Source organism: Serinus canaria, chromosome 1A, assembly GCF_022539315.1.
Source record: "Serinus canaria isolate serCan28SL12 chromosome 1A, serCan2020, whole genome shotgun sequence".
Lineage (NCBI taxonomy): Eukaryota > Metazoa > Chordata > Aves > Passeriformes > Fringillidae > Serinus > Serinus canaria.
Genome location: NC_066314.1, coordinates 14,041,185 through 14,066,105, shown reverse-complemented (window position 1 = coordinate 14,066,105; position 24,921 = coordinate 14,041,185). Strand labels below are relative to the sequence as shown.

General features: G+C 41.0%; 1 protein-coding gene across 1 annotated transcript; it reads right to left on the bottom strand.

The window, feature by feature from the left end:
- Positions 1–136: 136 nt before the first annotated feature.
- On the bottom strand, positions 137–15,316 carry DLD (dihydrolipoamide dehydrogenase). Its single transcript, XM_030238042.2, has 14 exons — positions 15,214–15,316; positions 14,219–14,294; positions 13,441–13,520; positions 9,765–9,833; positions 7,816–7,885; positions 7,326–7,426; positions 6,842–6,985; positions 6,534–6,635; positions 5,250–5,440; positions 3,658–3,828; positions 3,089–3,278; positions 2,568–2,705; positions 1,222–1,311; positions 137–1,116 (listed from the first exon to the last, which is right to left on the bottom strand). The coding sequence occupies exons 1-14, from the start codon at positions 15,250–15,252 to the stop codon at positions 1,051–1,053; spliced, it is 1,527 nt and encodes a 508-aa protein (XP_030093902.1). The 5' UTR covers positions 15,253–15,316; the 3' UTR covers positions 137–1,050.
- Positions 15,317–24,921: the final 9,605 nt, after the last annotated feature.

Sequence of the window (24,921 nt, the reverse complement as noted above, 5' to 3'; positions counted from 1 at the left end):
CTGGATTTGGGCATGCTCCATATACAGGATTAAGATCTTCCAACAATGCCATATGTTTGTGAGTTTGCTCACATAATCAACAACCTAGACACTACAAGGATCCAATCAACAAACAAAATCCAAGAAGACCCTCCAGCCATGTCAAGTATTTATTAAGCTCTCTTGCTACAGAAGAGACAGAGAGAACAAAATAGAAAACAGAAGAAAGTATGTCTTAATTGTGTGGAGAGCTGACACTGCAGCCCTTACGTGTGGAAAGGTGCAGAATAACCCTCATGTCATAGCATTTAACAGCAAACACTGCTTCACTACCCAGTTTTAGCATTTCAAGTTTAAGAGAGGGACAATAGAAGCTTTAAAATCAAAAAGGATTAGGTAGCAGTACAATGAATTTGTCTTCAATTTTTCATTTCTCAATCAGCTCTCAGTTTTTCCCCTTAAAGAGTTTTCAATATGAAAACCTGATGTGGAGAATCACACAGACAGTAATTTTCTCTTTAAAAAGTGAGTATACTTTTAATTGATCTACACAAGCCCCTCTTCTCCCAACATCCCAACACTACCATGTCAAAACAAGTTTTGGTACTCAAAGAAGTAGGTTAAATACCAAAGTTAATCCCTTCAGAAGGAAACACATTTTTGTGCGGAAGTGACAGTGGCATTTTAAGTGCCAGTATTCAACTGGTTTATTGTAACACTACTTCAAATAAGAAAATACAAGGCATGCTGGACAATCATCCAGAGTTCTGACCAGCACACCTGATAATCCCATGCAGCAGCAAAATGTTTGGTTTCCAAAAAGAAAAGAGTTCTGTCAGGCTGCTTTTCTGCAACATTCATTGTGTAAATAAACATGTAATTTTAAGTATTTAATTTACAGAGACCGGATAATTCCACTTGTTCCAAACTCTACTTGTTTAAATATCTGATGTTTAAAATTAAGATATTCACTTAAGTCAGTCCTAAAATCCTCAGACTCAGTCTTCCATAAGGGCCCACAGTCCATTTTCAGAGATGTATTATATATGTACACAGATCTGCTTTTTCATTTTAGAAGTTGATAGCTTTGCCAAAGGAAGCTGCTAGGTTTGCTTCCCTGAAGGCTTCTGACACCGTCTGTAGGGAGCAAACACAAAAAGAAGTTACAAGTCATTAATAGCTACATGGAGTAACAGCATGTTTGTGTAAAGGTGTTCAACAGCCCCCCTAGAAAACACTTACTGGATGGGCATGGCAAACTCTGGCTACATCTTCACATGATGCTCCATATTCCATAGCAAGGGCAGCTTCATTCACCATTTCACCAGCACCCTGTAATTTAACGGTACTTGCAATTAGCACAAATTCTTATGCAGTTGTCCAGGCTCTGCTGCAGCAGTAGCAGCTTATAAATAAGCATGTTCTGCTAAAAAAGAGAAGTTATGTTTTAACTAGCACTTCATCTGTGCTATAATATAAGTAATGGTCAAACCTAGCATAAATCCAAACATTAATGAGAGTATTTGTTCTCTCATTCCTAAGAGTTGTGCAAAAGCTAAGCATTTTTCCATGAAAGGAAGCCTACTCAAAACTTCAATGCTTCCCTGAAAAGTTAAAGAGATAACTAGATCAAAAAAAAGGCATGTTACTACACCCACACCTTCATTTTTATTTGTTGTATTTATGCATATTTACTAAGAGAATATACATTTGAGGAGTGAAAAATAGTTAAATCTCCTCTTACATTTTTAGCACTCAAATCCACAACCATAAGATTTTTCCCCCAGTCCTTTCCCAATGAAGAAAATTAGATCTGCTGGTATGAGACAAAGTTGTGCTTCCCTTAAGGCATGTAGGTTTCTAAATTACTACAATTGCAAGAGAAAGTAAGTAGCATAGAATCTTATTGAGAACAGTTTGGTGTTTCTCTTAAAGAAAGCTGTACACAAAAATGTATGGAAGTGTTTCTGCAAACATATTTTGAAAAAAAATATTTACAGCTAAGAAACAAAACAGAGAAAAACTAGGGTCTAACTTTGACCAAAAAAACCCAAAAACCTCCTAGACAGGGGACATCCCAAAGGTTTTTTCACTCATAAATTACTGACCCCGGATTTGGTGACTGCAGCATAAGATCACCACCCCTGCTGAGGTCTTTAGTTGGAGAGAAGGGGAAAAAGAAAACACCAATGAAAAAGACAGTCTTTTCAGCTCCTTCAACTTCTAAAAGTTGAATCAACAATTTCTGCTGTTCTCTCAAGTATTTAGCAGTATTCATAAAAATAAAATGAAAAAAAAAACCCACAACAAACACCATCACCAAAAACCTCACCACACAGAACTTGTCAAAGAAACCAAATAAATAACTATAGCAATTCAAGAGGGCTGGGCTTTTTTTTTTTTAGTTACACCTAAGTAACTAAAAAGTGGGATGGAGGTCAGGGGTGCAGAACAGAACTGCAAAAGAAAAATAAGTATGGTGAACTCAAACCTTCCTGTTTACAAACACGACTTCTAACTCAACAACTATGCAACACTAAATAAAAAGAATGTTACAAGGCTAAGAAAGCACAATTAATGATACTTACTGAGCCTAAAATGTGAGCACCCAACATCCTGTCTGTCGACTTGTGACTAAGTATCTTCACCATGCCATCTGTGTCAGCATTTGTCTTTGCTCTACTGTTCGCAGCAAATGGAAATTTCCCAATTTTGTATTCCACACCCTGCAAAACAGATGTGTTACTGATTACTGAGTTAATGACCAACAAGAACAATGTAACCAACTGTTGCATACATGAGGAGAAGCAATGCAGAACTAAAACAGAAGACACAGGAATGTACATGAACTATCATTGTAAATGGTGTAAGAGTGTACAGAAAAAAGATTATTTGCAAATAAACAATATTAATGTCACAGAATTCAAGTTATTAAAGAGAACTGTGGTTCTTGGGAGAGTGGCATGCACAAGAGCATCATTCACTCACATCCCCTAAGCAATAAATTCAAATGCAGAAATTTGGATGAAGTAGCTAGATAAACACTAGAGAATGAAATCAAGCTCAAAGTAGAAAACCAGTTTTTGCTGGAAAAGAAAACAAACAGTACCTCTTCTTTCAGCTGTTCTTCTGACTTGCCCACCCAGGCCACTTCAGGGTGAGTGTAGATCACAGAGGGAACGCAGTTATAGTCAATGTGAACTGCACCCCCAGCCATGCCTTCTACACAAAGAATGCCTTCATCCTCAGCTTTGTGGGCCAGCATAGGTCCAGCAACTACATCACCAATAGCATAGATGCTATCAGACCAATGAAACAGAATAAGACACTGTTTAAAAACATCCTAGCACACCTGGGCTACCTTACATAACAGTCTGTTTGAAACATGTTACTGAAAACTCTAATCAAAACAGATTAAAATACCTCATTTTAGCAGTTTCCACAGAATGACCACACTTCAAGAGGTACTTAGTGACACGAAATAGATAGTAACTTTTAAATTACTAAACTTCAAAGGCTGACTAAAAATTTTTTTGTACTGAAATGATACAGATATCTTGAGTTTTCTTTTCAGAAAAGGAAAATATGTTCTGTTATTAAAAAGTGCTTTATTTAATTAAACCTTAAAAGTCAGCGTCCTGCATTAAAAAAAAAAAGGAAAAAATTAGTCTTACTTACTTTGGAATCTTGGTTTGGAATCTGTTGTTGACTGGAATTCTCCCCCTCTTATCAAGTTCTATTCCAATTTCCTCAAGACCTAGATTTTTTGTAAAAGGACGCCTACCGATGCAAACTAGGAGCACATCACAAGTTATTACTTCTGCATTGCCACCAGCAGCAGCTTCAACACTACAGCAAAACAAGAAGCAAAAATGCTAAGCTGTAAACTTGTAGCCTTATCTCTCTCTGGCTAGTAACTACTATGACCCAAGATGGTGATCTCCTGGCTGGGTCTGGCACCCAATGCATTTCATTCAGCCTGCCCCATGCCTCCTCCTTGCAAGAGTTCAGCAGTGGAAGAGAGAGGAAGGGGCAACACCTCTTACTACATTTCCTAACAATTGTCAGGGAGAAAATCAGGGTGTATTTTCAACAGCAAATAGCAGGATCTGATAGGATCAAATCTGTACAGCAAAGTCATTGCTGCTGAGTACCTGCCACCCCAAGTATATATACTCTGTATAAAGTATATATACTTTGGGGTGGGGTAGGGCCATGTATTCTGAGCAAGCTTTCTTCTGGCCCAGGAACCAAACACCTGTTAGCAACTGCCATGCATCCCATGCATCCCTCAAGTGCATCTTGTCTTTAACTGCACCCAGAACAAGTTCAGTTCACATACTCAGAGCACAAGAACCAAAGCCGGGGAAGTGAGGATAATTGGAAGTGTGTTTCAAAAGCATACTCTGAACCAAAATGATACCCTAAAAGTAGAAACAGACTACATGAGAGATCCAATCAGCATCAGCATGGCATGCAAAGAAGCCCAAATCCTGGACCTTTAGAGTGACAGATGACAGGCTGTCCCAAGCTACAGTGATACAGCAAGTAAAAGTCACCCTAATAAGTCTCCAGTGAAAAAACATTTAAGTTTGTTTTTGTGAAGTAACATCAAGCAATTTTTTAAACAACAGTTTCTGCATAGAGAATCCATTAACACAAACAGAACTAGTGCATACTTAGGGACTTCTATAAAGCAAATTTGCTTTATGTGTTTCTATATTGACTGTTCATGTATAAAACTTCAAAGGTCTTGAGGAAGACCATTAAAATAAACTCTCTGGGTAGTTTCATTTATTTCCATTCAAGAACAATAATATCTCTGCCAGGCTTGCCCTAAGACAAGATAACCTTCCAGTACGTAGTCAAGAACTAATGGCTGGGAAATGACTGTATGAACAATCATGGTATTTATGCTAGTTATACCAGAAGCAAATATCTTCCATGAAAATAATGATTTAGAGTTCTGTTTTTATTACTGATCTCACTATAACAATGGTTTTATGCCAGCAAGCCCTCAACTCACGTCAATGGAACCTCTCCTGTATAAACAACTTAGGACTTAAACACAAAATTATGAGCTCTGTAAGTTGTTAAAGAAGGATAAACATTTAATTTCCTTAACTAATAATCTTCTTTAACTAAAGAATTCATTTTCATTCCTGTTTAAAAAATAATATCAGACTGTATTTTTAAATAGGTTTGATGGATTGGGAGAAAAAAACATAAAACTAAAGGAGTGCAAAATATATTCTATGTTAAACACTTACGCTACATCTATTTTTCCATCTGGTCTCTTGGTAGCACCAGTAACTTTGGTGTTCAGTTTAAACTTGAATCCCTGCTTCTGAAGAATACGTTGGAAGTTTTTAGAGATCTCCATGTCAATTCCCATTCCCCCAACATGGCCCATGAACTCAACAGCTGTCACATCTGCACCGAGGCGCTGCCAAACTGAACCCTGCAAGTAAACAATACAGGAAAAAAGAGTTTTTGAAAAGCAAACTTCAGATACTTTTACTTTAATATTTACAACAGACTGTAAACTCTTCTAAAGCAGGATAACATGTAACAACAAACACAGTTTCTACAAACATGATGTAAAATAAAACAAGTTAAACCTTCCCCACCTTTCCAGAAAAACATTTATCATTGCTTATTTGCAGACTCAAAACTTCCATGATTGAATTCAAGGAATTAGGCTTTTACAGAAATAGCTAACAAAATCACTAAATATAACTCATGTATGTTTTATACTACAGGTATAGAAGAAATTCAAAATCACAGAATCTGAAAGGAAAACCCAAAGGGAATTGCTTGTGGTGCTCTAATACCACTACTAATTAATCAAAACAATACCACATTAAGGAAGTTTTACACAACAAAATGGAGCCTCTGCTGGTCCTGTCTGTATTTATAACCTTAACCATGATCATCAGCCTCACCAACAAAACCCATGTACACCCTATTTACCTACAGTTACCCACTGGATCAACCCAATACAGAATTTCACTTTGCTTACTCTTTCCCAGCTTAATGGTCAGCAGGTTAAGAAACCACTTGGCAGATGGGAACAGCTTCAAGCAGCTGCAAGACCAGCAAATATAAATTCTTTTTGAAACATGTAGGTGTGAGGTAAAAGGACCCAGACCACAATGAACTACAAAGTCTCCACCCTTCTGGCTGATAGGACATGTACCACCAGAACACATAAAACATCTATTGAAATTAACTACTAAACACAGGAATTCATCCTGACTATCCTGGCATTCCCTCACATCCCTACTCCTCCAAAAGAGAAAAATAAATACGTAAGGCCCTGGATGTTGCTCTCTAATCTCTTTGCTTATCTAACCAGCTGCAGAAGTACTGACCCAACAAACACTTATCCCAGCTTTTCTGGTAAAAAATGCAGCTAGCAGGCAATGAAGTCTGAAGAGATTGACTACAACTCACTGAACTATTAAAGCATAGCAAAACCATCAAATACAACCAAAAAACCCCACCCTTTTCCTTTACAAATTAAAGGTCAAGTGGTTTAAATATCCTCTCACCAGTTCCACACCAATGACTCCTGCACCAATGACAACCATCTTTTCAGGAACTTTTTTCAGTGACAGTGCACCAGTGGATGACACAATGTTATCTTCATCAATCTAATGACAAAGAAATGCACAAAGGGAGGTTTGCAATCTCTTTTACATATATTTTTTACGTATTATTATATGTATTTTGTATCTTTTACATATTATTACAAAACACACAGAATGTGAAGTGCAATTAGGTGCAAACCATTATTACACATTAAATTGTGTGGCTATGAGACACTGAAAAGGAAGAACAATTCAGTTCAAATACGTACAGTAATTCCAGGGAAGGGAGCAACTTCTGAGCCTGTGGCTATGAGTATGTTCTTTGTGTTGATAACTTGTGTGCTGCCATCTTCTTTAGTTGCAGTGACTTGGTTTTTGCCAGTTATTTTTCCAAACCCAGATACATGTACAACCTTTAGTAATCAGAACACAGTGGAGTCAGGTTCAAATAAGGCTACATTTCACCTGATTCTCACTAATGCTTAGAGATGCTGCTAAAACATCTCTCAGCATCATTACCTGGTACAAATCACAAAGTAACTGTATACTAGTAGGAACAGGAATGGTATACTATTCCTTTAAGCAGATTAAGAATGAAGGCACTAGGCATTTAAAAGTTTTCTGGAAGGTAAGAATTCAAATTCTGCCCTTGTCACATCAGTCACTCTAATTTATGTGGCAATGTGAAAATGTAAAAAGTAAGAAACTCAGATAAAAAAAAATTATATACCTCAGTATATAATCCCAACTAACCTTGTTTTGTTTAAATAAATGAGCAATTCCACCTGTTAAGGCCTTCACTGCACTACTCTTCTGTTCCATCATCTTCTCTAGATTCAAACGGAGTCCTGTAACTAATATTAAAGCAAAACAACTTGCATCAAGCAATAAACAATTTGCATCAAGCATTGCAGAGTAGTAATGTTAAAGGAGCTATAACCTCAACACAGTTAACAGCTGGCACAGAAAGATGTGCTGAATGGCCCTACTAAATGCTAAAGGTTACATTCAGCAACTGCTACGTGAAAATCAATACTGCACTTTTCAACTATAACCAATCCATCCATTATCCAGAGTTCAAAGAGCAGACATGTTCCTAAGCCTCCAAATGACAGATAAAGAATATTATTTATAACTCCAAAAACTTTTGGACCAGAGAACCATACTAATCAGATTTGAAAGATTAAATTTACTTATTGGTGGAAACCACTTATGTAACAGGCAGTGAGAGCTCTTCACTCACTTTCAATTCCTCTATTAGCGAAATCTTTTCCATGGGCCAAGTGATACAGATGTGAGTTGTTCAGCAAGGCCTAAAACAGACACACAAGAATGTGAATTTGGACACACATTCACAAGAATATTTATTATGAGGAAAAAGAATTACACTATTTGCAAAATGTTCTCACTATTGTTTGACATTTATATATTCAAAAGGTGTATTTCAGTCACAGAAATTGTACACAGTAGCTCCTACTGAAACATTCAATGAAGTTACATACTTAACATAGAAATAGAAAACAGTTAAATCAACACCTATCCTTTTTGCTCATTTCACCATAGAAACTGATAATTACTCCACAGAGATTAAAAAAAAAAAGGAACACACCAAGTAGAGGAAGAAAAAGATAACTGTGACTGATGGCCAAAGAGAAGATACAGAATAACTGGATGAGGAATATCTACACTAAAATGCTTGTTACGATTTTAGCCTGTGTAGACATATATGAGTAAATTTTGAGGTTTTGTGCTGAAGTTTCTATAACTGCACAGCCAGCCAAGCTGAAGCTGGATGGCTTGGAGCTAGCTCAGGTACATGGATCTCCCAAATTCACATATAAAATTAGAATAGCTTTTATATGCATGGCTAAAAATTAGTAGCTTTAAATTCAGAAGCTTGATAATTGTATTTTGATTAGAAATAACAATATAGTTAAGGCAGAATCTTACTAAGAAAACTGATTCTTTTGTTATAGCCATCCCAAATATGAAATTATCTATATCTTTGCAAGGACAGCTGTGTGAGTTTGCACAGACTTAAATCTAAAGCAGGCACAGTAAAAGATTCAAAGGGCATTTTGAAATACTTGCCTTATCTACATATGTTTGTGTAAAACTAATACTATCAAAATAAGATAATTCCATTTTTATAATTTTTATCAACTGTCTTTAAAAGTAATTTCTCTACTTCATATAACTGTCACAGCCCCAAATCTGTAACATTCACATTACTTAAAAGATGTAAGCACTGCTTAAGACTTTAGCAACTAGAAAGGAAAAAAAAAAATCCCTGCCCAAGGTATTATTTTGGGTGGTTTTCTGGAAAGGAATATTTGAATCATTTGTTACTGGCTTGGTGTACACAGCCTACATATCCTCTTCTTAAGTTTACTGCAATTCAAACGAATTCTAGATAGCATTCAAGTTTAGCCATGGGTTCAATAGTATTTTCATAAGAAATCCAAAGCATAAAAAAATAAAAGGGTACTTGAGAAGTTAGTTAAGTAGGTCCCTAGCAGAGTTTCAAAGTTTCAAGGTAACACTGTGTGGATTGTTTCAGTGGTGCTTCAATATAGTAAGACACTCTGAACCTCATTAAAATGATTACAAAAGTGCTTAGACAAATGAATATAAATTTTTTTAAAACTTAGTATTTATACTGTATTTTCTCCTCTCATGCTAATGGAGCCTCTTGTGCAAAAGAATTAGAAACAGCAACACAATTAGGAGGGATCTTGTTAAGAATATTATGTCTGTTACTACAGCCATCACAAACCTGATCACTGGCCTTAGCACGGTCTTCCTCCACCTGCTGGGTGCTATAGAGGCAGATTTCCCAGCAACAGCACTGCTCTTAAAAAGGCCAAGGTCTGAAATTACTTTAAACTAGATTCACCATGTCAAATAGGAAGTTCTTATTAATTTCTTCTTGCTTCTCCTTTCTTTCAGAGTGCATGCATTGGACTCACCTTTCTCTCCACATCTGTATTACTCCACACAAGCAGCACCAGCCTCACCCTCCAGGCCATTCTTACATCTACGTCCATCTTGAGAAACCCCTTCCTAATCTCCTTCCAAGTGAAGCACACCACGTCAGCTGCTTTTAATGAAAACTCCTTCCTAATCTCCTTCCAAGCAAAGCACATCATGTCAGCTGCTTTTAATGAAGCTATGACAAACATGCACACTTACCTTGGATGGAATACATCCAACATTCAAACAGGTTCCCCCTAACGTTGCATTTTTTTCTACACAGACAGTCTGATGAAAAAGAACAGAGGAAAAAAAAAATTTTTTTAGTAAGCCTGTAAGGAAATGGTGGCAGAGTATTTCTCACAATTTAGAATTGATGACAAAGACATTTGTCTATTTGTCTAGTAATTCTACCTCTACAAGTGTCCCATTAATTTAATTCCTAGATTTATTTTACAGCTCATGTTTCCCTTCCATCATTTTTTGTTAACTTAAAACCCACAAAATAGCTCTTTGCAACCAAATTCTCTACCAAACTGCATCAGTTTACTGTCTGCAAATGACAGCCACTGCACCATTCATACAAGTGCTACTTTATGTACTTTTGTAGTCCTACCACAAAAATCTACAAAGTAAATAATAAATTCAAGACTCAGTGCAGTGAAAGATGTTTCCCTAACAATTACAGAAAAGACTGCTAGAAGTAAAACATGTAAATCATGTGAAGATTCATAAAAACAAGAAAACAACTGGTAAGTGAACTGGCATAGATTAAAAACCTATGAAAGTATCTTTTCTTCCAAGAAAACAAAACAGAACAAAAACACCAAGCCACAAACAACACTTCCTCCTGCTGCTATAAAGTTGTACCAACAGCTATAAAGAAAGGAAAAACAAAATGAAGTACAGCAAAAACAAACAAGGTCAATAACTACAGGGATGGAAAATATTTCATCTCCTTCTCATTAAGCTGACAACATCAAATTTGTGCAAATTACAAAAACAACTGCCAAAACTTCATTTAAAAAGAGATCACTAGGAGAGAATGAAGGAGAGAGTATCCTAAACCATTTTTGCAGAAGCAAAGGAATTGGCATCTCCTTCTTTGGAAGGCACACACATATTCAAAATAATTATAACCTTGGTTCACACTCTTGGGAGTTCCAGTCCACTGAGAGGCAACTACCTAGGTGAAATCCTTTCGTAATTTCTTTAAGTTGCTGCTTTTGTGGTAAGGTAGGTGATGGTAACATAAAGAGCAGAATTCATCAAATCACAGGAACATTCTGAGCCATGCTTATCCCCTACCTCCCCTTCCTCTTGTTTTAAGCACATGAATACATGAAACAACACAAGGGCTTTAAAAGATGCACCACGAAACAAACAGCACCAGAGTGCTCCTACCTTTACCTAATAAGGATATTTTGCCTCATCCATTTTACATCAACTGACAAGGCCAAGCAAAACTTTTGGAAAGCCAATATCCAGAGAACACTATTGGCAATAACACGGGATGCTGCAGTGCTGATACAAGGACTCAATGCTTGTGCTAGTAGAAATAGCAGTAAAATTGAAATTTAAGTAATTCAATAGAGAAGAATTAGGTTCTTCCATGGATGGTGGAACTATAAAATCTTTTTGCCAGTCTACAACAAACATGTCCCAAAAACATTCTACATCTTTATTCAGTGGTAATGGTGACATGAACAAGTATGTCCAAGCATCTCTGCCTCTCCAACTAGCTGTGAAACAGTGTAATAGAATTACTTTTTACTGTGATGAAATACAGAATCCAGGGCACTTTTTAACCCCCTTGTGCATGGTATCCTACTGTTAATCACAGATATGCAGGACTCAAGGACAGTACTGTTCCAAGAAAAGCTGCTTTACAGCCAGCCACACAAAAATAGCTTTGGAATAATCAAACATGAACTCACATGGCAGAAGGCCACAATCTTTATTAAAACCTGCATCACTGGACAACTTTTTTTTCTCAGGTTACTAGCTAAGTAACCACATACATCCAGAAGCAAGAGTACTCATTATGACAAAATAGTAATTCACAAAGATGTGCAAAGACAATTCAGTTATTTTGCTCTAGGTCACAGGCAGATGTACAACTTAATGGAATCTCAAACACTTTCATTTTTATAGTTACATATTAGAAGTCTAAAAGATACCCAAAAAGATGTTACTGACACCCAGTTGTGGGTGTACTGACCGCTGAGGACAACACTCAGAATTACAGACAAATTCAGTTTGAAGGGACCTCCTTAGGAGGCCATCTACTTAAACCTCCTTCTTCAAAGTCAACACCAAAGACATTGAGGGAGGTGACTCTCTCCCCCTCTCTTCTACTCTCATGAGACCCCACCTGGAATACTGCGTCCAGCTCTGGAGTCCCCTACACAACACTGATCTGGACCTGTTGGAACAAGTCTGGAGGAGGCCACCAAGTTGATCACAGTGCTGGAGCAGCCCTCCCATGAAGACAGGCTGAGAAGGCTCTGGCCAGACCTCACAGCAGCCTCCCAGTATCTAAAGGGGGCTTGCCAGAGGTCTGGAGAGGGACTTTTCACAAGGACATTTGGTGACATAAACATTTAGTGACATTTAGTGACTTTTCACAAGGACATTTGTGACACTTGTGACAGAAATCTATGCCCTTAAGCTGAAGGGCATAGATTAGATCACCTCTTAGGAAGGAATTCTTTACTGGGAGGGTGGTGAGGCACAGGAACAGGTTGCCCAGAGAAGCTGTGGATGCCTCACCCTTGAATGCTCAAGGCTAGGCTGGATGGGTGTCTGAGTAATGTGGTCTAGTGGAAAGTGTCCCTGTCCATGGCAGGGGAGTTGGAACAAGGCCAGCTTCAACATCCCTTCCAACCAAAATTATTCTGTGATTCCATGATGTATCAGATGGCTCAGGGCCTTGTACAGCCAAGTTCTGAAAATACTGAAAGATGAAGACTACACACTGTGTGGGCCCCTCATTCCTGGGCTTCACTGGATCTCATCACCAAGAGTTCATTTTGGTCATGAAGTCTATTTTAGGTAATTCAGAAACATTGTGATATACCAAAGAGCAGAAACATGCTCAAGACTGCTAGCACCACCTTCTCAGAGCTCCAGATAATTATGAAAACAGTAATGCAGTGCCAAGAGCGTCAGTTGGTCTCATATGAAGAAGTGAAGGCAAAAAAATATCCTGAAGTCACATTCTGTATTTTTGTAAGTTTAAAAACATCGGAAATATATTATACACATACAACTCTCACAATACTTAATTAAATTACAAACCACTAATACATATCAGACACAAACTGCCTCTTCTGAAAGGCATTCAAAGACAACATGGAAAACAACGGAGATGAACATAAATATATGTAACTAAGATACTACAGTATTTCTACACACATTTTTGTCTCTAAAATTCTCACATGGCAGTAGAATTCCACTAATCACATTCAAAAAGCACATCAGTTGAATATGGCTTTTTCTTCTTCTGAGCTCCCTCAGTCTGTTCTTCAGAATAGTTTTCCACCAGTCTTTCTGTCAGTCAAGATCTCTTTATTTTTCCTTTTGTTGAGAGAAAATTTCCTTCCTAGCACTGTTTTCCCACATGCTCTTTCACAAGAGTATAAGCTCACCTCAATTATCAGTTCCAACCAAAAGTAAGCTGTCCTAAGCAGCTCTGTCAGTAGCAGGGCTATAGAAAGTAATACAGTCAGACCTCCATTTCAAATTCTGCATAATGCAGGTAAGCAAGGCAAGGAAAGATTAGCAAAAGATGTCTACAGCATCTGGTGGCCCAAGATGTGACAGAAGGATTTCAGTATCACATAGACACCTTTCAGGTTCACCTAGATGAGTATTGTGCTGAGTGAGGTCTCACCTTAAACCCAAGCTGAGCTGCTTTGATAGCAGCAACATATCCTCCAGGGCCAGAGCCAATAACTGTGACATCAGCATCAACTGAAACAGAGAACAGCTGAGTTACTGCTTTTTCAGCAAAATAATTGTGTATTAAGAATTATGCAAGTTAATGAAATAGGATTAGATAAGGAGCTCATATCTGAAAGTAACCTTCTGGACACAGGGAAAGGTTGTCTAAAGGTATTCATTCCACAAGAAAAATAAGCAGTCTTAAATTTCACACAGAAAACAATATAAAATGACATCAAGAAACTGAATTTCCCATCCCTCTTGCTCTAAAGACTTTAAGAACTTAACCCAAGATGTCTCGATAGTTTACTGTAACATTTTTTCCAACATAGCTTCTACTGATGTTTAGCATCAAACATAAATGCTTACTGAATGCCACAAATTTATAAAGGGGAAAACGTGGCTGCAATAGGTATCTGTGCAAACTCTATTGATTATAAAGCAGTGGAAGCTATGAACTTTGTACCTAGCTCATATCTTGTAACCACAATCTCTTTTAGAATATTAATTAACATAAGAACAGTGATGGTGAAGTTCAACTTCTATTTACAGCTTTAGCTTGAAATCAAACTATGCAAACAAACCACAGTTCTCATCTAAATCTCCACCCCGACATAGATTTCGTCTGGAAGGCTGATTTCTGAGTTTGAAGGATTGTTTTGGTTTTTGTGGTGGTTTGGGTTGGTGGGGGTTTTTTTGTCCAAAAAAGGTTTCTCACAAGAAATTACCTTGATCAGCATAGGACCTTTGTGGCACTGCACAAACTCCCTGAAGACCATGATGAATTCGATCAAAATGGCTTCTCTAGAAAGGGAAAAAAAAAAAAAATCCCTTGGTTTTACAAGTTTATGTCTATCCCTGAGGGAAAAAAAGCATTTAGCCACATACAGACGAGTATACAGTTACCGTCACCAGCTAACCAAAACAAAAACAGCACGACTGAAGCACAATGGGCACTGACCGGAACAAGAGGCAGAAGTTGCTCTGCCACTTACCTGCTCTTTCACCTCAGTCTGTCATCACACCTGTTCTCAGGTCAGTCTCACCTCAGGTTCACCTCTAATTACAAAACTTTCAACTCTCAAACCACGTAATGACATAAATTAGATATCCACAGGAGTTTATGAAGAGTCTCGTTCTGTAACCAACCCATTCAGCCACTTCCTAAGAACAGGCAGCTGTATTTCATAGGAGGTTCGGGTGGGCAAGTTTTTTTAACCTTTACGAAAAAGTAATGGGACAGCACAGAACAGCCGCTACAAACACATCGAAGGGCCGATCACCCTGTAACTAGAGTAGAGGATGTCCCTGCAAGCATTTGCGAGATACCCAGCACCGCAGCCCAAAAGCCGGGGCCGACTGACGGCGGCGCTTTTTTCAGCCACCACGGCCGCGGCCTCCCGCGGGCCGGGACAGCGAGGGACCGGCGCCGACAGCACACACGACAGCTGGTCCCTGCCGCTCACGGACCCTGAGGGCCGCCACAGCCGCCACGTCCCCTCCGCCAGCCCGAGCGGCGAGGGAAGGGGACAGCAGAGCAGGGAGGGGAGCGCGGACAAGGCCCGCGCCTGCCTCAAGGCGCCACTCCGGCCCCGCCCGCCCTCACGCACGCCCCCGGCGGGCTGAGGGGTCTGAAGACAGCCCTAGGCCCGAGCTGCCCGGGGCGGCTTCCATCCCTTGTCCCCTCCCTTGCCCTCGCCTGGTCGCCCCGCCGGTGCCGTACCCGAGCGAGCGCACAGGAGACGCGGCCCCAACGCTGCATGTCGGCGGTGCCGCCGCGTCCCGGCCGCTCAAGGACTCCGCGGACGCGCGCAGGCGCAGGCGCAGTGCCGGGCGGGGCCAGGCGCGCCTCAGGGCCTCAGGGTCGGGAGCGAGCTATGGGCACGGTCCGGGCCGGCCCCGCTGCCGAGACAGGGTCACCTGCCGCTGGTGACACGGGAGCACATCCAGGCGGGTTCGGAATGTCTTCAGAGAGGGAGACTCCGCCACCGCCCTGGGCAGCCTGTTCCAGTGCTCTGCCACCCTCAACGTAAACAAGTTCTTCCTCACGTTGAGGTGGAACTTCTTGTGTTTCACGTTATGGCCATTGCTCCTCTTCTTGTCGCCGGCACCACTAAAAGGAATCTGGCACATCCTCTTGGCACCAGTTTTTGAGATATTTCTAAAATCAGAGACTCATAGAATATGCTGAGTTGGAAGGGGCCCATCAGGATCCAGCTCCTGGCCCTGCACAGGACAGCCCAAGAATCACACCCTGTGCCCAAGAGCATTTTTCAAACACTTCTGTAACTCTGCCAGGCTGTGACTGCTTCCCTGGGGAGCCTGTTCTAGTGCCCAAACACCCTCTGGGTGCAAAAACTTTTTCTAATATACAATCTAAACCTCCCCGACTCAGCTTCATGATGTTTCCTCGAGTCATATCACTGATCATGAGAATGAAGAGATTTGCACCTGCCTGTCTACTTCCCCTCATAAGGATGTTCCAGACCACAATATGATCTCCCCTCAGTCTCCTCCAGGCTGAATGGACCAAGTGGCATCATAAGTCCTCATAAATCTCCTCATAAGGCTTCTCCTTCAGACCCTTCACCATCCTCACAGCTTCCTTTGGATGCTCTCTAGTAACTCAATGTCTTTTTTATATTGTGATGACCAAAACTGCTCCCAGGATTTGAAGAGACACCAGCCCAATGCAGAGCAGGTGGGACAATCCCCTCCCTGGCTGAGCTGGTGATGCCCTCCAGGACATGGTTGGTCCTCCTGGCTGCCAGGGCAGTGCTAATTAATATTCAACTACCCATTTGTATGTATTGATGAGATCCCTTCTCAGTCTTCTCTTGACTAAGCAGGCCCAGCTCCCTCTTAAGACAGGTGTTGCACTCCCATCATCATCTTTGTGGCTTCTGCTGGACCCTCTCCAACAGCTCCTTGGTTTTCTTGTGCTGTGGAGCCCAGAACTGCACACAGCACTCCAGACGTGGCCAAATAGAAGAGGCACCCCCACTAGGGCCAAATAGAAGAGGAGGGCCACCTCCCTGGGCCTGCTGGCTACACTGTTCCTGATGCACCCCAGGATACCACTGGTCAGCCGTCCTGGCCACAAGGGCACACTGCCAGGTCAGAATCAACTTGTCACCCACCAAAACTCGCAGGTCCTTCTCCATAGAGCTGCTCTCAAGTAGGTCAGACCCCAATCTGTGCTGGTACTTGGGAGCTCACAGACCCACCTGGCACCAAAGTGAACCTCGGGGTGAGCAAAGCAGCTCCCAGTCCCAGATTGACTGTCCTGAACAACACCTTGGCACAAGCAGAGAAAGGGAAATTACGTTTCAGACAGAAACCTCTTCTATCTAATTAACAATGAAATGCCCATACATCTTTTTATATTAAAAAATGTAAAATCTAAAATAATTTGGAAGGACTTTGAATAATTGTTTTCAATTTATTCAATCATGAAAAGATTGAACTAGAATATTCTTGAAAATATTCTAGAGCTAGAACATTCTCTAGGAGAAAATTCTCCTCAAGAAGATGTGACTAAGAGAGGACCTCATCAATGTATACAAGTATCTAAAGGGGGGTGCCATGAAATTGGAGCCAGGCAATGGCTCAGTGGTGCCAAGCAAAAGGACAAGAGGCAATGGGCAGAAAGTGATGCACAGAAAATTCCACTTGAATCTGAGGAAGAATGTCTTTACTGTGCAGGTAACTGTTCACTCTAACAGAATGCCCAGGGAGGTTTTAGAGTGTCCCTCACTGGAGATATTCAAGAACCTTCTGGATGCAATCCTGTGCAGTTTGCTCTGGGATGACCCTGCTGGAGCAGGGAGGTTGGACTATATGACCCACTGTGGGCCCTTCCAACCTGACCAGTTCTGTGATTCTGTGGCTGTGAAATGCAAATAAATTCAATTTTTAAATCATTCAAAAATATAAAAGCTAAAATATTTAATTTTGAAAATATTTTCAAGTGTCTTGGAACAACAATTGTTTCCAATTTATTTAATCAAGAAAAGAAATTAACTAGAATATTGACACATTTTTATAATTAGCGTGGTATAATTTAATGCTCTCTATATTTTCACAGAACTTATATTTTCTTCTGGAAAATAGATTGTCTTTTCTTCTAGAATAACAGATAGCACACCCTACATTCATCTGTTATTTGCACTTCAGCACATCATTATTTTAAAACTTAAATCCTTCATTGCCTGTGGGAGAACAATGGGCCAGGATAATTTTCTTTCTATAGTGAACTCTACCTAATTTAGGATATACATAACATTCTGTTCAATTTAAGCTAAAAACACCTAAATGTGGCTTTCGGTAAGTGATATGCAGTATAGATCATACTATTGATTTCCCACCTTGCCTGAAATTAAAAATATTTTAGATGTACTAATTTCTTGCACACGTCAGTATTTCCATCAGGGGGCGGCATTCGGCTACTTCCCGCCCAGCCGGGGAAAAAGGCCCTCTTCAGCAAGCAGAATTCCTCTTCTCTCTTTTTCCATGAGGATTTCTCTGATCGGTCCTTCAGCATTGCTGGAGACTGTATGTGCCCAATATATTTAAGTATTTTATATTTAATCCCTTGTTGATTAGAGCATGGTGCTAATAATGACAAGGTTGTGGGTTTGATCCCCATATGAGCCATTCACTCAAGGTGGACATGATGATTCTTGTGGGTCCCTTCCAACTTAGAATATTCTGTGATTCTAATGAAAAAGCATCCCAGAGTTATCCTGGATAGTACAGTGCATAATTTCCTCCCACCCACACTAATGAGCCAACCAAAGGGAATAAAACCCAAAACTGCTCCAGCTATAGCTAACTCAAAGTACTCAGCCAACATGTACGTTGGGGTACTGGAGCTCTCCCCACTGCAGAGGCAGTACATGAGTATTTCTAGGGAATTTACAGGTTTTTTCAGACACAAATATGAATGCCATGAGAATGTGTTTACTGCAAGCAATGAACAGGACCATCTCCTGCAACAAGAAATGACTGGAGGCTCTGAATGACGCCTCCAGTTACTGTGGTCAGTACAGATGGTTACTGTGGCCACCAAAGGGAAGGCAGCTTGTCTGGTTATTGCTTCAGCACCCAGGCAAGAGGGTGTAGGGGGCCTGGGGGAATGCAGGAAGCATTAAAGTGTGTATTAGTGGATGGGGACAGTGGTAAGGCAAAGGGCCACACAGGGAATACAGGGTTACATCCCTCCATCCCATTCACCTCAGCCCTGGTAGTCATCTCTGAACAGCCTTGCCCTTAACTGCATATCCCTTGGGGTGATGGTGTCTGGGACAAATGTTCTGAACCTTCCTGGGTACTCTGCTGAAGTTTGGAGATTGTTAAAATTCTTTTTTGAGGTTTTACATCTCTGAGTAATAAAGATCATAAAGACAGTTCTGTCTGTAGAACTGTGGTACTTGTAAACCTTTGTTCCCTTCCTCCTGACATGACTCTACCTCACCTTACTTTGGTTGTGGCACTCCTTTCATTAACACTGAGGTTATAGTACCTGTTTACACTTTTTTTTTCGTCCATGACTACTCATGAAATGTCTCTGGCAGCAAAGCAGGCTCCCAGGATTCCAGCTGCATGAGGTGGAATCTTATCAGCAAGAGGAGGCAGGTGATCCTTCCCTTCTGCTCAGCACTGGGGAAACTTAGCTGGGGTTCTAGGTCCAGCTCTAGGCTGTCCATTACAGGGAAGACACAGACATACTGGGGACAGTCTAGCAAAGAGCCATGGAGATGGCAGAGGGGCTGGAGACCTCTGCTGTAAGGAAAGGCTGAGCGAGCTGGGACTGTTCAGCCTGGAGAAGAGAAGGCTCAGGGGGATCTCATCGGGATATACAGATACCTGAAGGGAGGGTGCAGAGAGTATGGAGCTGGGCTCTTCTCAGCAGTGCCCAGTGACAGAGTCAGAGGCAATGGGCACAAACTGAAACACAGGAGGTTCCTTCCAAACACTTATTTTCCTGTGAGGTTGACTGAGCACTGGTACAGGCTGTCCAGAGAGGCTGTGGAGTCTCTCTCCTTGGAGCTTCTTGAAAGTCATCCAGACATGACACTAGGACACCAGCTCTAGGCAGCCCTGCTTGAGAAGAGGGTTGGATCAGATACCTCCAGAGGTCCCTTCCAGCCTCAACCATTCTGCAAGTCTGTGTCAGGAAAAAACCTGCATCATGGTTATTTGCTCTGAGAATAAGAGTCACCTCTGACTTGGAGCCAGAGGAAAGCTGCCAGGACAGGCTGAAGTCAGCAGAGGGCAATATGGCCGCATAGACTGAGAGAGCTGCAAGGATGTGTTAGAGAGAAATAGAGCATTCCATTTCTTTGAAATACTGAGTATTTTCTTGCATTAAACATTGAAATTTTATGTGCATATGTGCCTATGCATATGTTTATTTGTACACATCAAGATTTTCAATCTAGACAGACTATAACACTGGATCTAACTTGAGAAAACAGAACTAAAATACCTACCACATTCCATTCAAGTTTTGGATGGTGGCCATCAGTGTCTTGTACCTTGCAAAGCTGTTATTAGGAAAATAGATTTTCAGATTATTCCTCCTCTCTTTGGTAGATCCTTTTGGTAAAATCCTCTCTTTGTGAGAGGCAGGGCAAAGTGTATCCAGAAAGAGATAGGGATGGCATTTTGTTTTGCATCCTTGTTCAAAGCAGGGCACTGCTTTTCAGACTGCTCAGCTTACTGCTCTGCATAGAAAAGCTTCCTATCACTCAACCAGTAAAGCACGATGAGAAGTGCAGAGAAAACTACAGCAAGTCAATGATCTTGGCTTGAGGTTCTGCATAAATATGTAGGATAAATAGGAAAGAAGGTGAGTGAAACTGAGCCAGATGCAAAATAGCAGCATACCTCAGATTCATTGAAAAGGCAGACAGAGCATATCAGGAGACCTGGTATTTGCTCTGTTGTGCAGGTATTTTACAAAGATCTGTGGCTCCCAGGTGCTAGCAGGAGAGTTACAGGACATTCCTCTGCCCGTTAGAGCTCTAAAGGAGCACACGTAGGCAAGAAGGGCTTGGGAAGCTTGAAGCATTTTCAAGCCAAAGAGAAGATCAGAGTCGCAAACTCTACAAAGGGCACCGCAGCTGGTGCTAGTGACAGGATACGTTTGGGTTCTCTCATACCACCTGGTGAGCCCAGAAAAGGGCACAGGTCCAAGTGGAGCATTATATACTGACGACTTTGCCACATACCGTGGTTAAACACCCAGCACCCTGCTCCTGGCAGTGGTTTGTGTGTGAGGTGGAATCCAGCTGCCTCACCTGAGGGAGTGATACTGCTTTGCATTTAAATGTTAGGCACCTAGAGGAGCCATCTCCCTAAAGCAAGTATCCAAATTCCCTGCATGGTCAGCAGGTGTCTTTGAAAATAAGCACCCAGGAGATTCTATCTGCCTGTCTTACATGCATTCACCAAAGCCAAGGCAATCTTCCTTGGGGCCTTCAAGGATTCCTGCCTCTGCTTTTACTACACAGAGAAAGCGAGCAATCATTGCAGGACTTACTGCAGCTCTCAGGGTTAGACATCTGGTTTAGCAGGTCTGATAGGAAACTTGTCTTCTGGGCTCCTATGGGAGAAAAGAAAGAATAATCTGAAAATGTGCTTTCCTAATAACATGCAGAAAGATTGGCAAATTGAGAGAGTCACTCATCCTATCCCAAGGTGGGTGTCAAGGATTGTCGTCCAATGGCCAGCTCTACTGCTGCCATATGCTGAGCAGAGGGGGGCACAGGTGACTGACACTAAACATCTAATTTTGACACAGTCAAAGCTGATGAGAAAAAAACCTCACCCCATTAATGAAGGAGGGTCTCCAGAGGCCTGGACAACTCAGGCATCTCAGGCTGTTTAATTGAGTCCTGCCCTCAGCATCCCTGGGACACAACTGTGTTGCTGCCCCTCAAAGGAGGCAGAGATGAACCTCCCTTTAGTCATCAGTTTGCTTAACTTGATATATCAAGTTTGTATTGCAGAAAGACAGTGGGAGGTCTGTGTCTGATGTCCTTCCCTCCAATTTCCTTCCATGTGACTTTCTTCTGGGTAGCAATTACTTTGCCATAGCAGTGGGTGGCTTTGCATATCAGTAACATGTAATACCCTGTAAAATTCCGTTCCCTGCACATTACACTTGTGAAAAGTGACTTAGTTAGAAAGGAAATTATGGATGAGGCCAGTGCAGTATATGAAAGCCCAGTTTGTTCACGGGAAAAAGTCAGTGTTCTTCCTAGAAGGTAATGCGATAAATTATTCACTGTAGGATAAAATTGCCCAGCACCTATAATTCAAGGTCTTGGCAATGAGAATTAGAAAGATATGTGATTGTTGTTTCCCTTTTTCTGTGCTGAATATGTCATGACAATTTCAAAGTTCTTTATAAGCTGATCATGAAGTGCCAGGCAATTTTCAGATGTAAAGCAAAACCACCCCACTTTCATTTGTTTTAAGCTCCCAGTTATTACATTTTCAGCTTTGCAATAAAAATCAAACCAAAAACTACAAATATTTTCTACTTCTTAGATAGCTGTAAAATCAGTTTGTTCCATGGTTGGAAAACATGTAAATGTAAACTGAGGTGGAAAGTTTCCACAAAAGTTTTCATGTTAACTAAAATCTCAACTTGTCTTCAAACAAGGCCATTAAAAATGCAGCAACTGTGCAGTATTTAATTTTCTTCAATTCCAAAAGATACGCAATTCACTCACAGACACCCTCAAGAGATATGTATTACATCAAAGAAATGGTACACTTCTCCTCTGGGGCTAGATTTCCTCATGCTTTGCTCTCCTAATTCCTGACCTGACCTTTAGACCCTCTGAGCAACAGGTAGAATTGTGGCTAGCAGGAAATCTTGCACCAGAAACCAGTGACATTTTCTTTGCACCTACTGAATCTCTAAAGTAATACATTCCCATTGTTATGTCACCTTGGCTTTATGAAAGTCAAAGTTCTCCCTGAAGCATAATGACATTGTGCAGTTTGGAAGTTTCTCAGCGATAACAGGGTGATAAACACAGTGTAATTTCTGCACCCTAGTTCACTGCAGTGTTGAGGTTGTAGGCACTGTACAGCACCTAGATGAGAAAATGTCCTGATCTAGCACAATAAATTAACTGACATTGAAAACCAAAGTACACACCCCATGCTGATCTGCAGTTTGCCCTTTAAGAACTGTAATTGATAAAGATTAGGGGAGAAGAGTTTCTTCATAGTAGTGTGTATGGGGCTATGTTTTGGATCTGTGCTCGAAACAGTGCTGATAACACAAGGACATTTTCTTCATCCAGTTCAGGTATGCCTACATGAGTGAGAGTGAAGTGCTGCCATACTCCTAAACATAGCTTCAGGGAGATAGGAATGCCTGGATAAGCTCAGCAAGGTTCAGCTTCTTTAGGATGAGAAAGTCTGAGGGTCTCTGAGGATCTTTGATCTGATTTCAAGTAGAATCCAAAAAGCAGTACCCAGGAAGGTAATGCTCCTGTGCCAGCTGCTGGGCAGGTTTGTCCTTGCTGCCCTGCTGGGATACTAGATGCTTCAATATCCCAATGTCACCAAGCAGTAGCCTAAAGTACGCTGTAAGACTATGTGAGGGCTCGAGATCTACTGCTTCTGCAGGCTTAAGGAATCTGTTTCCAAGATTTTTTTCTCCCTCTAATGCCCTTATAAACATGGCAATATTCAGACATTAATTCAGCATGGGTTAAACCATGGGGTAAAATCAATCCAGCTTCTCTACCTGTTTGTTCTGGAGGGATGTTTTCATGGCTCACTGGACGTATTACTACAACGATTTCTTTTGCTGCAGCAGCCTCTAAGGTGATTTGCCTCTTTTTGCATTTAGAACTAAATTTAGAGTAACTACGCTGTAGCTCAGTGCCAGATTGTCCATGCCCATGGTTGAAACATAATTACTCTGCTTCACTGTAAAATTTCTCTCCCTCCAGCAGGAGCTGAGAGAAGTTGAAAACCCTGAAAGGCAGTTCCTTTTCCAGCTGTTCCTCAGTCCAGCTACACATTAGCACCTCTGCTCCAAGGCACAAACCAGATGTGCTATGCACAGCAGAGATGTCAGGGTGCTGGAGGGGGAAGCAGGACCTCCCTGTGGGCACCCATGGCCCCTTAGACCACCCCAGCGTCCCTGACTGAGCTGAACTAGGAACCCACTTTCAGCTCAGCAAAAACTGTATCAGAATTCACAGTGCTCTGTCACAACCCAAAGTAGACACATGTTGGAAATTTGTCTTCTAGTTCTGAAGCCCTCTAAATTTTTCAAACTTCCAGTGGCAACCCCTACCATTACACGCCAAAGATAGGAGTCAAATCACTGGACTTTGAATGTCTTGAAAGGCAACACCTGCATCTGTGAGACTTCAGTGGAGTGGCTTTGCAGACCATTGGAGCGACAGATACAATACACCTCCAGCAGGCAGCACCATGAGAAAGTGGGCTCTTCACAGCCTGGAACTTTTTGATAAAGTCATCTCTTTTGTAAAGACAGCTGACTGTGACCAGTTCAGCTATGGGCATCCACATCAGCTTTCTTCCATGACCCACTCTCTTCTTTTGATCTGGAAGAGGCGAGGCTCCCATGGGGCACAGACATGAGATCCTCCAATTACTGCCTATATCCAATATATATGCACATAAAACATTCAAATTCTGTCATGTCCTAATTTGGGATGCTTTTGCAATCTTAACAGTTTGCTTTAACTAGTGTTTGTTTTCTGGGTGCTTTCACAAAGTGATGATAAGAAATCACGAGATCAAATACCTGACTTATTTTTGGTTTCTCCTCAGCCGGTCTGCAGTCTTGAGGCTCACAGCATGGAGCAAGTGAGGTAAGTTGAATTGTGGACATTTCGCTCATAAAATCTGGCAAAAAACTTGTCATACTCTTAGAAATACCTGAACCATTTAGTCTGAAACCATCCCAGAGTACATCCTGAAGCAGATTTTATATGTTGGATTTTATTGCAAAGACCTGCAGCACAGCATGGAGAAGTGCAGCCGTGGTAGTGTGGTGGTCAATATTTGCACGCTAAATTCCTGTTGGAGTAGTGTCCTCACAGACACTGTAGGGCAGGAACATCACCTTGTGTTGGGCACTCAGAGAAAAAGGACTCCCCTTTTTATTTTGAATTTTGTTCTCTCTAGTAGTTTAATTTACATTTATTTGCTTCTAATATTTGTCACTCTTGCGCAGAGGTCAGGACAGGAACAGGCGAGAGGCAGGATCGTAGAAAAGGCAAAGAAGGCTTTATTCAAAAGAACTGTGCGGTTTTTATTGAGTGGTACAATAGATTCTGTTCTATTGGCTAACTAACAGAAACAACTTTCTCACACACTGTCTTTGAGAGGAACAGAAAAATAAAGTAGAAAAACACCACTTGCA

What these genes read in the sequence shown, in the direction of transcription:
- DLD (XM_030238042.2), bottom strand. Translation starts at nt 15,252, where the DNA reads ATGCAGCGTTGGGGCCGCGTCTCCTGTGCGCTCGCTCGG. An exon ending in CAGCTCAGCTTGGGTTTAAG is followed by an intron (nt 9,834 to 13,440) that starts GTGAGACCTCAC and finishes CTTTTTCATCAG; the next exon opens with ACTGTCTGTGTAGAAAAAAA. An exon ending in CGCTAATAGAGGAATTGAAA is followed by an intron (nt 7,427 to 7,815) that starts GTGAGTGAAGAG and finishes CTTTAATATTAG; the next exon opens with TTACAGGACTCCGTTTGAAT.